The 16,706-nt window shown below is 34.7% G+C and overlaps 1 protein-coding gene across 2 annotated transcripts; it reads right to left on the bottom strand.

Moving 5' to 3' along the window:
* Nucleotides 1-1,773: 1,773 nt before the first annotated feature.
* Nucleotides 1,774-15,452, bottom strand: wfs1 (wolframin ER transmembrane glycoprotein wfs1). 2 transcript variants are annotated; one of them, XM_067116474.1, is made up of 6 exons: nucleotides 15,367-15,452; nucleotides 12,513-12,620; nucleotides 11,713-11,829; nucleotides 11,352-11,448; nucleotides 7,863-7,959; nucleotides 1,774-5,793 (listed from the first exon to the last, which is right to left on the bottom strand). In XM_067116474.1, exons 2-6 carry the CDS (start codon nucleotides 12,592-12,594, stop codon nucleotides 3,862-3,864), a joined length of 2,325 nt encoding a protein of 774 aa, XP_066972575.1. In that variant the 5' UTR covers nucleotides 12,595-12,620; nucleotides 15,367-15,452; the 3' UTR covers nucleotides 1,774-3,861. The 2 variants fall into 2 exon arrangements, with proteins under 2 accessions (XP_066972575.1, XP_066972574.1); XM_067116473.1 differs by lacking the exon at nucleotides 15,367-15,452 and adding an exon at nucleotides 15,028-15,260.
* Nucleotides 15,453-16,706: the final 1,254 nt, after the last annotated feature.

Raw genomic sequence — 16,706 nt, 5'->3', positions numbered from 1 at the left:
GCTACTATTTGGAAACAAACTTACCACAAACTCTAAGAGAGAAATCTCTGGCAGAAGCAGATAGCCATACCAGAGAACTAGCCTCCATGGACCAAGCATGGACAGACCAGACTAATGCTGTCCCACCAGCAGGTGCAGGGGTAAAAGCCTGTGAGAGCTGAGGAACAGCAGGAGAAAACAGTGTATACTATCCTCTGAAAACCTGTTCATCTTCCACTTGACAGGCAAGACACTCCACACTGTTGAAGGATGGTTTGCACACCTGACTTCTGCAAAACAAAGACTATGAGGGTCAACATCAAAGGCTGACATAAACCTAGCACACACGGTATGTCAAAGATGCTGATCCACCTTTAAACAAGAAGAATCATATATCATCACTCTTGGTTCATAATCAAAATTACAGTCACATTACATACCAAAGTCATTAACAAAAAAAAAAAAAGCTTCCACAACAGCTACAGTGATATAGTTCAGCAAAGCACAGACATGTCCTGCTGACAATAAGGCACTCCTCTCTCTCTCTTGTAGCTAGAACTATCTTGTTACCAAACTTCAATGACTCCAAGTGGATGATGGTCTGTAACCTCACGGGAACAATCAACAAGTGTAGACAGAACTACAGTATGCTATTATGAAAACCTAAACATATGACAGACCCAACATTGCCTCAAAAACAATATATGAAATTAACTACATGGTCAAACACTAGCCATCAAGAGCAGTTAACACCAAATAACATCTAAAATGCTTAACTTGTAAGGAAATGTTTTTAACTTGTATCTTTTATGCACTGAAGAGGAATTTAAAGATTAACTACCCAGAATATCTATTATATTAATGTTATATGTGTACAGTACTAGCAAACACGAACGATGGCGAGCACCTGCTAATATCAGTTGAACAACCTTGAGTGATGCCCTAAAAGCTTAGCAAGTGGAGTGCACTGTCACTAGCACCCTGCAAAAGTAGGGATCATGGAGATATATATAATTGATGGGGTTGTTATGAGAAACACAATATTGAGTAATACAGTAAGAATGACAAACTGAATTTACAGAAAAATCCTCAAATACTTGCTACACAGTGGGTTAAGAGAAAAATACAAAGGAAAAAAACAAAATATGTTAATACTTACAGATAGTTACCAGCAAAGTGATAATCTCATTACGATGTTTGTAAAATTTTCATATAGTTGGCTAGCTTTAAAAGATGAGAAGGGATTGGTTTATTGTTTATGAAAATTAGGCTATAAAGCCAAGCACAGGGGCACTTCCAACCATTCAGTGTTTAAGACCGTGAAAAGAGGGTAGTAGAAGTGATTGGACAGAAAGATTGAAAAAAGAAGTAGAATGGAGGTAAAGTAAATGGCTGAAAAGCAGGTGCAACTAGGGACTGAAGGAATGCTACACACAACTTTTAACAATGAACTTAAAAAGGCCCATAGAAACTATTTAACATGATAAAACCTTGTATTTTGATTGATAAACTTCTGTAATCCTGATCACTGCAGAATGTGATCTGTGATCAAGTTCACAGAAATTCTGTAAATAAAATACGTGGTTTTGTCACGTAATGTTGTTATGGGACTTTTCAACTACACAGAACACTGTTAGGTTAAAGTAAAATACTGTTCAAATTTAAGTAATACTTACAGTGAAATCTGAATACTGTTACTAAAGTTTTAAAATGCCAGATTTATTTAAAAAATCACCAAGTCTAATAAGACTTCAACATTCCTATAAAACAATGTAGATATATAAAACATAGGCATTTGCATACAGCTATTGTAGTATTTATTAAAAGTCATGTTTTAGAGTCTTTGTACATCAATTTTTTAGTGCTACAACCATCTGCCTACCATTACACATGACAAATAAAAATACAGTGCTATACAAACTTTATCACACTATAGTAACTATCAGCTTTGAATTTTGCTTAGGTAGCTAGATTTAGAATTATATTTACAAGCTTATAATTTCCAGATTGTTTAACAACTGGTCATGAAAAAATAGTTGTACTAGTGACCATTATAATCACTTTGTCCAAGAGCTTCTTTAATTTAGTAAACATAAATTACTTACAGGGAAAAAAAATTGTTATGCAAAGTTTAATTTGACATAGCTTCTGAAAACTACCAAGTACTTTGAGATAATCTACAATTGATATAACAAGAAGTTTGGTCCCTAATTGTGTTACTGAGTATACCATTTAATTCCAGTACTTCAATCCATGTCTCCATTTCATTTATCACTTGAGTTGTAGATTAAGCTGGAATTATGATATGCAAAATGAACAAACACAATTCCAAGTTCCTAAGGTAGTAAAATAACTTCTAAGGTAAAATCTGCTAGTATGGTTCGATAACTATCAAAAAGAAATCCACGATGCAGTATCATTAGTTTTCTGTAACCTGATAATTTCCCTCTATCCTAACAACGTACCAAACCAAGCCAGTCACACTTGCCGACCTTTTTTCTTTACAAATTTACTCTAATATAGGTTCCTGAATCCAAGAGCAGCCTTCACCTAATGCGCCAAGACAAGCATTATTTATTTTCATGTTACACATGTGTAACATCTTGAAGCATTATTAATTTATTTCACAATTATTTCTTAAAAAGTACGGGATCAGATCTGGGCACTAATAAGAACTGGGTTCCTAATTACTGCCAATTCTATCACAGCAACCAGAATAATACAGCATAATGAATACTAAATACTGTAGTACTATATTCGAAGTCCTCAACTTCCAGACTACTAATAAACAATCATATACAGTAAACCTCCGGTATTCACGGGGGATGCGTACCGCAACCCGCGCCCCCCAACATATAGCTAAAATCTGCAAATGCTTAAAACCCCTATAAAAACACTTAGAACTGCCTATTCTGATAGATTAAATAAAAAAAAAACTCTAGAAATGTGTATACCTTAGTATTTTAATAGTTCTATCACAAAAAGTGCATTTAGTCATGAAAATATGAAAATACAGTAATTAGTGAATATTTCTCAGAGAAAAATGCCGCGAATGAGCGAATTTTCCGCAAATAATGGGTAGTTGCGTTCCACAGAGAAATCCGCGAATATGGGGGGTTTACTGTATCATCTGGTTTCCAATACATGAATAATAAAAAAAGTATACTTGATGTATCGCCCAAAAATATCTAATGCTATTTCATATCACCTGTAGGTGCTGAAAAGGCAAGTCTTTTGCTTTTTGCAAATTTACTCAACCAATAGGTAGATGCAATCACCATCCACCAATTCATTAACTATATCACCTTTTACTGTATTTGTACTGTTTACTAACCATGCACAAACAAAAAACTTCAGTGATAGATCAGTCTGTTGGCTAAGAGATTTTAAAATTAAAGGAGAGGGCTAAATTAAGTATTTTATCTGTCAGTCATGATGAATTACTATACCTGAACTTCGCACAATACTAAATTCTAACCTGACTGGATCAATCAGCTCACATACTTGCAAGATTTTCAAGCTTAATGACAGCAAATTCTGAAATGAACTGCAGTGACAAAACCATCCATTTATCACTAAAAATATACACTAATCTCATTATGTAGATTAAAATGGCTGCATATGGAGGTGTGCATGAGCTCAACTAAAATTAGGTAGCATTGTTTTTTGTTGATAATTACTGTATTAGTAAGTGGAAATGAAATTCATTAATTCGTTTACTGTTAAGTTTAGTACACTGCATATAGCATTCCACTGCTACCAAGGTTAAACAAAGAAACTAGTATATTTGGAACTACTAAGTTCATAATATGGGAACGTGGATGTTAAAAATCTAGCTTCAGCTCTATTTTCAATAAAGCAATGTGAATACAAACATGAACTCTATACTGTTAGTATTGGACCCATCAAGAAATTGAATATAAATGGAGGAACACGCCAGATGTCTAAATGTGACTCTACTACCTGTTTACTAGCTGATTTCAATTTCAGTTTACAATTAACACATGAGATTGATGACAAGAGAAGCTTAGGATTGAGAGAACCCACATTTTCTGCAAGAGCTCCAATAAATTCTACCTCGTCTCCCATCTGCAATCCTAGCGCAAATTCATGGTAATCATTATCAGCAATAATCTTTATTAAAGATGTACTAGCACCAAATTTCCAAGATGATGAAGATGAACTCATTGCTAAAGTGATTTCAAATGTATATTCATTCCAGTTATCTAGTACACAAGTGTCTGAACCCAGAGCACTTTGAATCACATGGCAATGGTCATTGTGACTGGACGGAGTTTTACCTGGACAAGGATTTAGTCGTTTACCTACATAACACCTTAGAGGCTTTTCAATTACTTCAGGTACTAAGTTTAAGACTTTTTGTGGTAAGTTCCATATGCTTACAATTTCAACTTGAGTAACAGAACCTTGCCATTTAACAAATGTCCCTTGTAGAGGTAAACACCTGTGAGCAGTGGCAGCACCTGTATCTTTAGAAGGCCAGCATACATTCTTGTAATTTTCCCAAAGTAAATTTGAATGCTGCAGTGAAGGTATCCTTTGCATCATACTGGACTGAAAAACAAACATCAGAACACCACATCCTATAACTACCTTACTCAAGAGTATTAAACTAGGCCACCACTTTTTAAGAATTAAAGTTAAACCTACGCATAAAATGAGAATCAAAACAGCTGTGTAAAGCTCAAAACCTATATGCAAACAAAGACTAGCAATAAGCAACCCTGGAATTGCAGTTAGAATAAAAGGAGTGAAAAATGGTAGCATGACTAGAACTGACCATGTGGCAACTGGGATTACCAGGTTACTTGGTAATGTAACAAACTGAGTTGCCATGACTGCTAGGTGGCACCACATTAGACCTATCAAATGAGGGAGCAGAAATGCTAAGCCATGCTTCAAAACAACAGCTGCACAACAAGAACACCATATTAAATGTATGACAGATGCAAAACCTAAATTCAGTTTTATTGTATGCCATACATAAATATGATGAGTAGCAAAGACTTCCTCTAGCCCAGTCCCGGTTACAATGGGAAGCAGCCAAGTGCTAAGCCTTTTACACATCTCTGGAGCAATAGCTAACAGGTGAATAAAAAGAGAAACAAACTGCCATACATTCAGCTCTTCGGGTACAAGAAAAAAAGTTAGTACTGTAAACAGATAAAGTGCTGGCAAAAAATTAACAAGTAGGTTTGATGAAGTGAGTGGCACAGCACCTAAATAAAACACAAGAGCTACAAATGTGATAGCATAAGGTTTCCAACATCTTGATTTAAACTTATTTTCTATTTGTGCTACATTGAGATCAGGACAATAGTGAGAAAAGACTACTGACCACATACGGAAAGAATCAAAACGTTTTCTGACGAGCAGCATGTGTGCAGATGACGACATCATGACTATCAGTGCAACACAAGCAACAGCAACTGGGAGAACATCATTAACCTTCATTGTTCCTACAAGTACTACCAAGGCAGACATGAAACTTAACACTGCTATCATGTTTAAAGGACTATTTAAGTTCAAGGTTCGCATAAAAAAATTTGTTAACACAACACCCAAAAAGTGTAAACAGCTTTTGTAAATTTCTACAATTAATCTATGTGGTAAATATAAAAGTTTTTGCAACTGGGACTGTTGCTGAGTTTCCATGGGAGTTATGTAGTAGTGAAGAGGTGGAACACGACCCTCACAATACAAAACTGATGAAGATACCAAGTGATCTTCCGTAAGCCGTTCACCTCCATAACGCTTCTCAAGGTTACAGCCATCTTCAGTATTTGTGGTTTCCTGTTGGGAAAGTAAAAAAAATTCAAAGTATTCAAATAAAACATCTGTTTTGTGCATTACAATAAACGTAAAATTAGGTTAGCATCCAGCAACTGGCCATACATCAACAATTCTGATGAAACAAATCTTTGAAACTTTGAAACTAATTTTCCTTAAGGCTACATATACACTTCCAGTCTCTTTTAATTACTGAAAATATTTTGTGGTCCACTCAGGACTAGCGTTTTCAACTACATACTTTCAACCTTTCCCCAATAACTGTTGTGCAATTCCAAAAGATAATATATTCAGGACTACTCTACAGAGGACTAGTGCTGCCTACCTGGGAATCCAATATATCCATGTTGAGGTATATAGGAATTTACAAATATGACAGAATTAAATACACATCTGCATATGTATTACACTACTAAATACCATAAGTAGTTAATGAAACCAAAATATTTCAGTAACACTGCTAAGCCCAGGCACAAAAAAACCAATGTTACAGACAACAATTATAATAACATTGTAACTGTGATACAGTAATTGTAATGTTTAAAAGCAACCACAACACAAATCTAGCTTTGCCTTCCAATACATTAAAAATAAACAGAATCCTTTTAGGTTAATTACAACATAAGCATCAACAAATCCTATGAGTAATGGACATAACTAGGCTGGCAAGTCATTCATAAAAAGTAATAAAGGCTAGCACAAACCATCTCACCAAAGAAAATCATGATTCAAGAAAATAATAATCACAATGTACTTATATAACTAAAAATATGACCAAAACATTTCACAACTGTCAGTAGAACAGACAGCTGTTCAAATAAACTCCATACTTATAGATTTGCCATCAGGTAAGGTACTTGTAGTAAGTGTTCAAGGTGGAGTAAGCACACACAAAGTTACACAAATCACAGGTAATTAATTATCACCACTAAATTATCAACACAAGACAATAATGCAGATTATAGTTCAGGTAGAATAAATGATTCAAAATTATGATGATGAAGACTATTGTAAAATTTTCTGGGGAACAAGATTACAGATATTCAAACAAGAGACAGAGTATGACCAGGAGAACTAACCGATCCCAGTGCATCCTCCAGTAGCGGAAAGGGAGATATTTTTTCTTTCTGGACAATTCTGGAAATGACTGCTACTGCAGGAAATGCTAATTCAAAGTAATGAGTGTATTATCAAAGAAACTGCATTCAAGACTGGGACCCTCCAATTTTCTTAACGATAAATAACACTGCAAGAAATTGTTGAAGCACCGATAACTACGTTGTTTCCCAACCTGAGTTTCCAATTACTTGTGGTTTACACTGGCTCAAAAGAAAAATACAATGCTTCTAGCTAGCTTTAAAGACCAATGGGAAAACGAGATTACTGGATTCACCTGATATCTTATTAGCGTAAGAAACCAGTGAGGAAACTACTTTAAGAGCAGTTTTGCTTAACTTTGATTTTTTACATTCTTATATTCATGTTTACCTGAATAAAATACCCAAAATGCTTACTAATCAACCTCAGGATTGCCTAAGAAGGCATTCAGGTTTAGGCACATAAATAAGAGGATTAACTAAACAAAAACTTCTTTCAGTTTTCTTCTGAAGATGGAAAGAGAAACCCACAAGATTCTTGTGTATAACTCGAGATCAAAGTAATATGTAAATATTTATCAGTAAACAAGTTATACACAAGAATCTTGTGGGTTTCTCTTTCCATAATAAGAGGATTTATAATCTATATATATATATATATATATATATATATATATATATATATATATATATATATATATATATATATATATATATATATATATATATATATATATATATATATATATATATATATATATATATATATATATATATATATATATATATATATATATATAAACACAACACAGTATACAAGATTACACAATGCATACAATATTATCATCATTAAGTTTCTCTAATACAGTTTTCCTACTTTCTTAAAACAATTTCATGATAACTTTATCAATTATGGTACAGTATTTGACAACACTTGAGTAATAAATTATAGATTATGTACAATAAAATTATTACCTCAATGAACTCTGAAGAATCCTCTTTGCCACTAACCAAGTTGTGAATTTTGGTGCTCAGGGTGGCACTATTTATAAAATCATTCCCATCACTCAAACTGAAAATAAAAAATAGCATTACTGGAAAATGACCATGACACCAAAAAGGACTGGATATCACATTTTCTTTCTTAATAAAAGCTGAATCAAAAGTGTTGTATCTCATCAAAATCTTGCCTGGCCTCTGTGACAAGGGTAATCACTGCTGCTACTACAAGCAATATGCCATATGTTTCTCTCAAGACTCATTTGACTGGGATCATTTTTCAAAATAATTCATGTTTCATTCAAACATTTACATATGAGATCTATGGCACTGAAGCAAGAAATTATTCTGTGTAATTGTAATGAGAGAAGAAACTTTGAAAAATATATACGCCATTACATTAATGAATAAAAATAATTTAGATAAGCTAACAGAAATCTTTATTTAAATCATTCCCCAACATGAGATACCATGATACCACTACAATCACTTCAACCATACTGGTAATGACCAGCATTTGTTGGATAATATTAAAAAAACAATTTATATCACAAAATCATATTTCACATGAACTTCTTGCCTAGCATCTAGATTATTCTGAATGCCAATGGAAACTGAACAAAGAGTATTACACCAATACCCTTTAACCCTTACAGGACGGGCTAAATATATACAGTATTAAGCACACCCCCGACCGGGCAAACTTTAAGGTTGGCCAATTTAAGAAAAAACACAACAATGGAAAGAGGAAGATATGCATATGCACATGGTGTTACAAAAAATTCTAGAAGATATTTCTGTACCTTCCATGGGAAGCTGAAAGTGAATATTTACAACCCTGTGTGGGGCATCTTTTCCAAGACACTCATAAAAATATGCTAATTTTACCAAGTTATACATGTTTTTTCTAATAATTTATTTTACTTTATTTTGTAAAATTATAATCACAGCACTCACAATATCATAACAGATAAGAACTAAAATCAGTCACAAATTCTGAGTATATTTAATGTAAAATATTTATGAGACTTATTGAAATGGGGAGATGCAGTAACTCTTTGTGAGGTAGTGTATACATGTTTTTTCAAATATTTCTTTGCACATTACTTTGCAAAATTACAATTCTAGCTAAACTACTATCATAAAAGATAAGAACTAAAATCAACAGCAATCCCTGGGTGTATTTAGGAGCAAATAAATAAAAAGACGTCCTGGGGCTAGGGAGAGGCAGTACATTCCTCCAGGAAATCTCAAGGCACACTGATCCACCTCTCTCCTGTACTGAGCTACTACAGCTGCCATATGTCATTTATGGACCACTGAAATGATATGAACATTTTTCCCGTTAAATTCACCTAAGCCGTATGGCGTGCATTATTAATACTCATAAGAATTAGCCCGGCATTTGCTCAAAACCTGATATAGTTCCTTACATGATCATGCCCATCCATAAGGGTTAAAGAGCCAAAAACATGCAAACTAGGGACCAAATGATTACTTTCAGCATAAGCATTCAGATGTTTTGTCTAAATGAAAGACTGAAAAAAAGTATACCTTAGTTTAACCAGACAACTGAGCTGATTAACAGCTCTCTTAGGGCTGGCCCAAAGGATTAGATTCATTTTACGTGGCTAAGAACCAATTGGTTACCCAGCAATGGGACCTACAGATTATTGTGGAATCCGAATCATATTATAATGAGAAATGAATTTCTATCACCAGAAATAAATTTCTCTAATTCTTCATTGGCTGGTCAGAGAATAGACCGTGGGTCCAGCAGAGTGCTAACCGAGAACAATACCAACCCGTCCAATGAGGAACTAATGAAAGACTGAAACCATGTGTAATCAGCAATGCTAGAACTGTCACAACCATGTTAACCTCATGGAGTAACATTACTATTTCTCCAACAAGTGCAAAAGAACCAAAATATAACAGATGACTTAGGAGCTAAGTAATCAGCAGTTTTTACAAAAACATAGGCAAATACCACTGGAGTCTACACCTCCATACGAATAGAATTGTATACAGAATTCAAGCCAGAGGCCAAGCACTGGTACCTATGAGGTCATTCAGCGCTGAAACGGAAACTGACCGTAAAAAGGTTTGAAAGGTATAACAGGAGGAAAACCTCAGAGTTGCATTACGAAACAATTGTTAGGAGAAGGTAGAAAGTCAGATGGAAGAAAGAGAATATAAACAGAGATATAGTAAAAAAAATGAAAGAGGTTGCAGCTATGTGCAAAGACCAACTTCAGGAATAAGAAATGATGCATGTCAAGCTCATCGATCCTTTGCTTTCTGTCAAACACTTCAGCCAAAATGGGATTTTTCATGCAGACATTGAGTGACAACCATGTGATTTAGGCAAAGGAAGAAATTGAGCCTACACCAGATTGCAAGGAAATTGGTAGAAAGACTCACTGAAACTATCAAAAACCCTTTCTTGTGAGGAACTTCATCTACAGTATTTGAGGTAATGAACAAGAACAGACTGTTTATCCTTAAACTCATAGGACAGAAAAAAAAAAAAATTACAACACAGGTCCCAAGTGGTCAAAAAAAGAACTAAGACCACAGAAGGGACCTTGAACCACACAAGAATAGGATGAGCACCACAAGTGAATATGGTAATGTAAACACAAATACAGGATACAAAAGCACCTCTTTTTGGTATCCGGATTGATATTCCTATCCAAGTTAAAATTCTTAATTCGCACAAGACTGTCTACCTCTCTAAAAAGATAGAATCCTCATACTAAGTATGGAAGGTGAAAGTCAATTTGGCTTTAACATTACTGAGAGAGAATAATCTTTCATTACCTAAAGATGAATTTCAATTTTTTAATGTACAAAGTCATACTTTAATACAAAGTGTAAGGCTATCTAATGAGATATCCTAAAAGACAGATAATGTTCACAAATTTTACTAGAACTCATATGAATCATGTTCCAGTTTTATTACTGTACTCATCCACTTAAATCTGTTTTCCACTTTTTTCTACAACACTATCTATGAAAGTGCCAAACTTCAAAAGGAAATAAAGTATTAACTAAACAATTTACAAAATTAATTCAACACTTATACCCTATTGTACAGCTGTAGTAATGTAAACCTAAAGACCTGTTTCAACATTTCCTTTCCTATGGCTTCCAGTCTTGCAAAATTACCTTGATCTGCCTTTCTCATCTCTCTAAAAATCTTCAAAAGACTAACTCTCATCAACCTCTGGATAATTCTTGCTTCAATGTTAATTCAGGTTTTTATGAGGCTTACATTACCTTTCCTTTTCCATTTGAAAATTCAATAGGGGCACTCAAACTTTTTACCAAATTAAGCATGAATTGTTTTATTGTTTTATTAAAACCACTTTCACCTAAAAAAATTCAAGGATGCCCTACGACTCTTTTGTTGAAGCAAACAGAAACTTATCAACATTTGCAATGAATATGAAATTTACATACCTACAGAAGAGTAAATGAGCTGCTCTTCTTGCCAATTTTTCTTGCAGATCCATCGCAAGGCACTCTCTAATTTCTTTGTAATTATGCTCACATATCCCTGAAAAAATAAAACAACAAAGATCTTAAACATTCAACTCTTATAACTGTCACTTTCACAATTATATTTAATAACTGGATATTTTTGCTAGGAGTAATTACTGAACTCAATATCCTCCTAACACTATTGTTAGCTTACAGAAAGCTATACTATCATCAGTTATACAAAGTTCCAGTTACCAAGACTCCATTAATCTAAAGAAATAAAATACAGGAGCTTAGCTGTGCCAAACAACTTGCCATTTCAATGTAAACTATGACTTACCAATATTTTTATTAAGGCAATCCTGTAGAAGTTCTGTGGCTTCTTTATTACCCTGCAGGGACGATTGGTTGAGCCAGAACACAGCTAATCTTGCATCTTCATCCTCAGTTTCTGCATCTGTTGGACAACTGAATAGTTAAAGACCTTCAAATACTTTTGATCCTCATTGTTCTCAAAATGAAAAAGCTTATACTTCCCCTTAAAATTTAAGTTTTGAAACTTCTCAAAAAATTAATCCTGAACAAAAAACTCTTTAATAAAAGCAGTTTCAAGATACTGCGGTAGTAGCATTTTCTAAATCATCAAATAACCAAATTATTATGTTGCATATGAGCAACTAAATTTACACATCATATAATCTGAATAAAAATAAATATGTAGCAAGACTCTCAAATTTTACTTATCTATACTGGCAGTCCCCGGTTATCGGCGGGAGTTCCGTTCTGACGGTGTGATGATAACTGAATATCGTCGATAACCAAAAAAGGGATTTTGACAAAGGAAAAATCTATTTCTGGGGGAAGACCTGTGTCACCCAGTGAAATGGTTCCATTTAGGGCTTATCAGCGCTAAAAAGCACCAATTTTTGTTACTGGTGCCTCTGTTAGGTTTGTAACAGCACCAATAGGCGAAAATTGGCGATTTTCTGGCAAAAAAATTGCCCATTTTCATCGTTGGACAAGCCCGGCAAAACTGGATCGCCGATAACCGAGTCCACCAATAACCGGGGACTGCCTGTAAATCCATACTTTCTTGACTGGAACTTAAAGAAATTAATAACTAAAATCAATAAAACCAACCATCTCCCAACTGCTGTAATAAAGTTCGTCCCATCACTAACTGAGATTCTGGACATCCATCTTCTGCTAGCTGACTTCGCATTCTCCGCAGTAAACCTCTTGGGCCACCTATAAGAAAGGAGGCAAAATGTTGCTTTCAAATAAAATCTTGTTGAAAACAAGGTGATAAAAAATATAGGCTAGAAAGAGACTGAACTTCTCTCTGCACATTTCCACTAAAGAAGTGACTCATTAAATAAATGAAGACACATTATTCCTTCTGGTCGTGGTATCTTGGTTATTTCGTGCTTAATGTTGAATGTCATATGAATGTTTGTGACAACAATACTTTTCAAGTGGAAAATGGGCACTTTGCTTGATGTTGTTCACATCAAACTGTAACCGAGAAATCCCCTAGCCGTGCTATCCCATCCATAAATACAGTGTTCTACTCCGTCTTTGTGGAAATTTAAAGTATCACAGTATTACCAAAGTTTTTAATCATTTACTACAACACTTGCAGCCACACTTGGCTATGGCTGGGTTACAAGGTTATTTAACCTAATATCTAATCTGTATACTGTATATAAACCTCTGTTAGCCTAATTCCAACTATTTTGTCCATTACTCCATACTCTTTTCAGCCTAGCCTACATACTAATCCCAGGCCTACCTTGGAATTAAGCTAGGCTACGTTTAATCCAGTCACCATATTTGAACCTTTATTTTTTAAAAAGACCTATGCATTCAATCCATATACAGTACTCTATTAAAATTTGCATTACAATGCTACTTTACACTAGACCAATGAAGATTTTAGAGAGCTAGGCTTGTACACGGTTAATAAACTACAAGTACTTTGAGCCTCACCAACAGACTTTAATACTGTGTTATAAATGGTCGAATGATAATAATTTTAATGTTTCATCATGTTACACAAAGGATACGTGAATTATTAGTTATATATTTGCTGATAAAAGTAAAAAGTTTCCAAACATATTTTAACTCTACTGATGTTGTTTCAAGGGTGTTTGAGAAGAGTTCGCCATGCCATGCATCAGCAACACAGTAGTGCTTGTGCGATGCTTTTCTATTATGACGTAATATTCAGTCAGGTAACTCTTTACCTACCAAATAAAATTTTCACACGTTTTCACAATAAAGCTCCCGGATATTTTCAGGTTTCACCAAGGTTTCCTTCCTCTCCAGGCTTGCTAAATTCAGTTATAGACTTGGTGTCATGGTGTTATGTGTATATGAGGAATCCCTAAATATTTCTAACTACACCTTTTAGGAAGAAATAAGGAAATGGAAATGATGAAATCATATTTATTTAAAGTTTTAAAAGAAAAGGTGAAATTTCAAAAGTCTTAAAGAACATTTTTTGTGAAACAAAGAAATGCAAAACAATTCTGGCCTTAAAAGTTTTATGCCATTCAACCACTAATAACTTGACTGATTGCAATTTCACTTTGACAATCAACACATCACTTTTATATACTGGACATGAAAAAATTTGACTGTCACATAAAAATCACTTTATACAATAAATTTGTAAACATCATCCACCAGCCTAACCGTGATTTGTATAAACTGGCTGGCAGCCCAAGCTTTGTGTTAAGAATTCTTGGCTGCTTTATTTATACTTAACAAAACAGTCTACTTAGAAACTAAAGACCAATTAAATCTACATAACCAACATTAATGTTGTGTTTAAGGGTAGTTAAATTAAAGGGGAAATAAATTACAGAGCTCCAGGTCAGCTCAAGCCTGCAGCACTCGGTTAGGTTAGGTTACGATGCTTCTCGGTATTTTACTGTATATTGTACAGTTCTTAATGCCCGAGTAGGTAGCCTATACAGCCTGTTAGTCAGGTTGAATAGAGTTTAAATTTGCTCACTTGGAAATTTAAATGTCCCCTGCTATGGAAGCTTAATGTGACTTTGTCATATTCTCATTCTTTAACATCTGTTTGTCGGCTGTTATGGTTTAAGCCTATCCATGAGAACTATGGATTTTGATGACTGATTATCTTGTGATTTATACATCTTTTACCATTCTCTTGTTAGTGTAATTCACTGATTATCACTTTTACCTCCACCCAAAACCCACGTTTAACACTGGAGTCACTCCTCCCCCTAAAATTGTTGAATAGCCTATAGGATAAGGGGCCCAGTCAGGAAAGGGAAAAGTGAAGTGTGGCTTATAGAACAATAGTTGAAAATGCATGAAAACCAACAACAATGGTACAAACTGCATAAAAATCACGTTTAGCGAGAAACTAAAACTTAGTGAGAAGTTAAAATTAGCACCTCCCTTCCCTCTCAAGCCAACCTCTTGCCTAATGCCTAAGTTAAGCCTCACCAGATTAAATTTAGGCCTACCTGGCCCCACATACAGGGTAGCTTATTTCAACAGCTTACTCCTTGTAATAATATTTCATAAATTTAGACCTGGTGCATACGCTAAAATAGTTTTAACTTTAGCTAGCTACCATAATTTGGACGAGAGGCCAAACCAGTTTATGGATAACCACCTTGTACACTCCATTGTCGTCTCGAGGAAGTTTTCTTTCCCGTATCTAAAGGTATTGTCGGCTCCGCAGGTAATGTAGCAGACATGATGTCCTCTTTCCTCACGGCTACTACCAAATTCTCACTAAATTAAAAAGGCACAAGGTCAATCAACCTGCTGTCACTAGTTGAATTAACTGTCTAACCCGCTCCTCCCGAAAAGGTAAACAAAGGTGAGTGGGCACCCCTTACTTTTGGTAAAGTTGCTAAAGAGCAATTACAAATTAATTATTGCAATTACAACCGCTGCCATTTTTACCTTTAACCTGACACAGAACAATCATGAGTACCGTGAGTATTACCTGCAACCCAAAAGTGCAGATTTCTTTTGACAATTACGGCTTACGTTCATCTGATCCCTGTTTCATGCGGAAATTTGACTCCAATTTCCCATCTCATGGTTTAGCTCAATTTACCGCAAGTCTCTCTCAGATGTCGTTTGCAAGAAATTTCTCAAACTTAATCACACTAGTTTCGTGTTTCATTGTGGATATCAATGTTCTGGACAATAAAAGTACAATATGAGTAAAACTGGTAACATTTCTCGTTATGCGTGGGAGGGGCAGCTTTCAAGTTGACTCCTGCAGGTGCGGCCTACCATCAAATGAATCATCGCATATGTGTTTTGTTGCGATGATGACATTAAAACGAAACATCCTAATATTAGTTATACTAAACTGGAAAGGAACTACAACTTGGTCTACGATTTTATTTATTCTGAAATCTCAGATCAATATAAACGCTTCATATTACAGCTATGAGAAAAGATGCCTGCTTATCAGCAAGGCTATTGTCCTTGTACACTTGACTACAAGGATTCCTTTAGTGTGCTTCCTGAAATGGTCACCAGAGATACATTGTAATTCGAAACCCGCAGCATGAGGACATCATGAACCGTGATTGTCGGTAATTGTAAACTTTCCACCATCCTCAGTGTAGTATACTCAACTTTAGTGTTGTAAATATTCTTGTGGAACCTCATAGACTGAAGGGAGGTAGGGTTGCTATTTCTTTATGCTTTCCTAGAACTTTAAACTTTTTTTAAACAGCCTTGTTTCTTTTATTGTTTTTTTTTTTCTTTTCCAAGACTGTATCGTACCAGCTCAATGGTCAATGGAGTTAACGATATTCATGACAGTATGAGACTGGCACCCGAGTGATTGTATGACAAGATTTTACAGAAATAAAATGGCTATAAGTAAAGAAAAAAAAAAAACAGAGCAAACAAGATGTTTGAATACAAGTAACATTTAAAATATTAGTATTAATTATAGATACCTATAACAAAACTGCATACGTATTTCATTAAATATACAATTAATAAAATTTTATTACTCTATACATATTAACATCAAGCACGTTTCAACATAACTTTCTCTGTTCTCATCTGACCTACCTGTACTATGACATCTCTTTTCTTTGTTATTATGTTACGTTTCGGCCTTTCATGTTACAGTACATCAAGAGAGAGAGAGAGAGAGAGAGAGAGAGAGAGAGAGAGAGAGAGAGAGAGAGAGAGAGAGAGAGAGAGAGAGAGAGATTTATCAGAAAAAAACTTTAGCATATTCTCTCTATGATATGTCAATTCAGTTTTCTTAATCCTTTTTAAAAGTAAATCAGAGCATAAAGGCTACTGAGAGTT

Source organism: Macrobrachium rosenbergii, chromosome 14 (assembly GCF_040412425.1).
Source record: "Macrobrachium rosenbergii isolate ZJJX-2024 chromosome 14, ASM4041242v1, whole genome shotgun sequence".
Taxonomy (NCBI): Eukaryota; Metazoa; Arthropoda; class Malacostraca; order Decapoda; family Palaemonidae; genus Macrobrachium; species Macrobrachium rosenbergii.
Note: the sequence above shows the minus strand (reverse complement) of the source record. Positions and strands in the feature narration are given on the sequence as shown.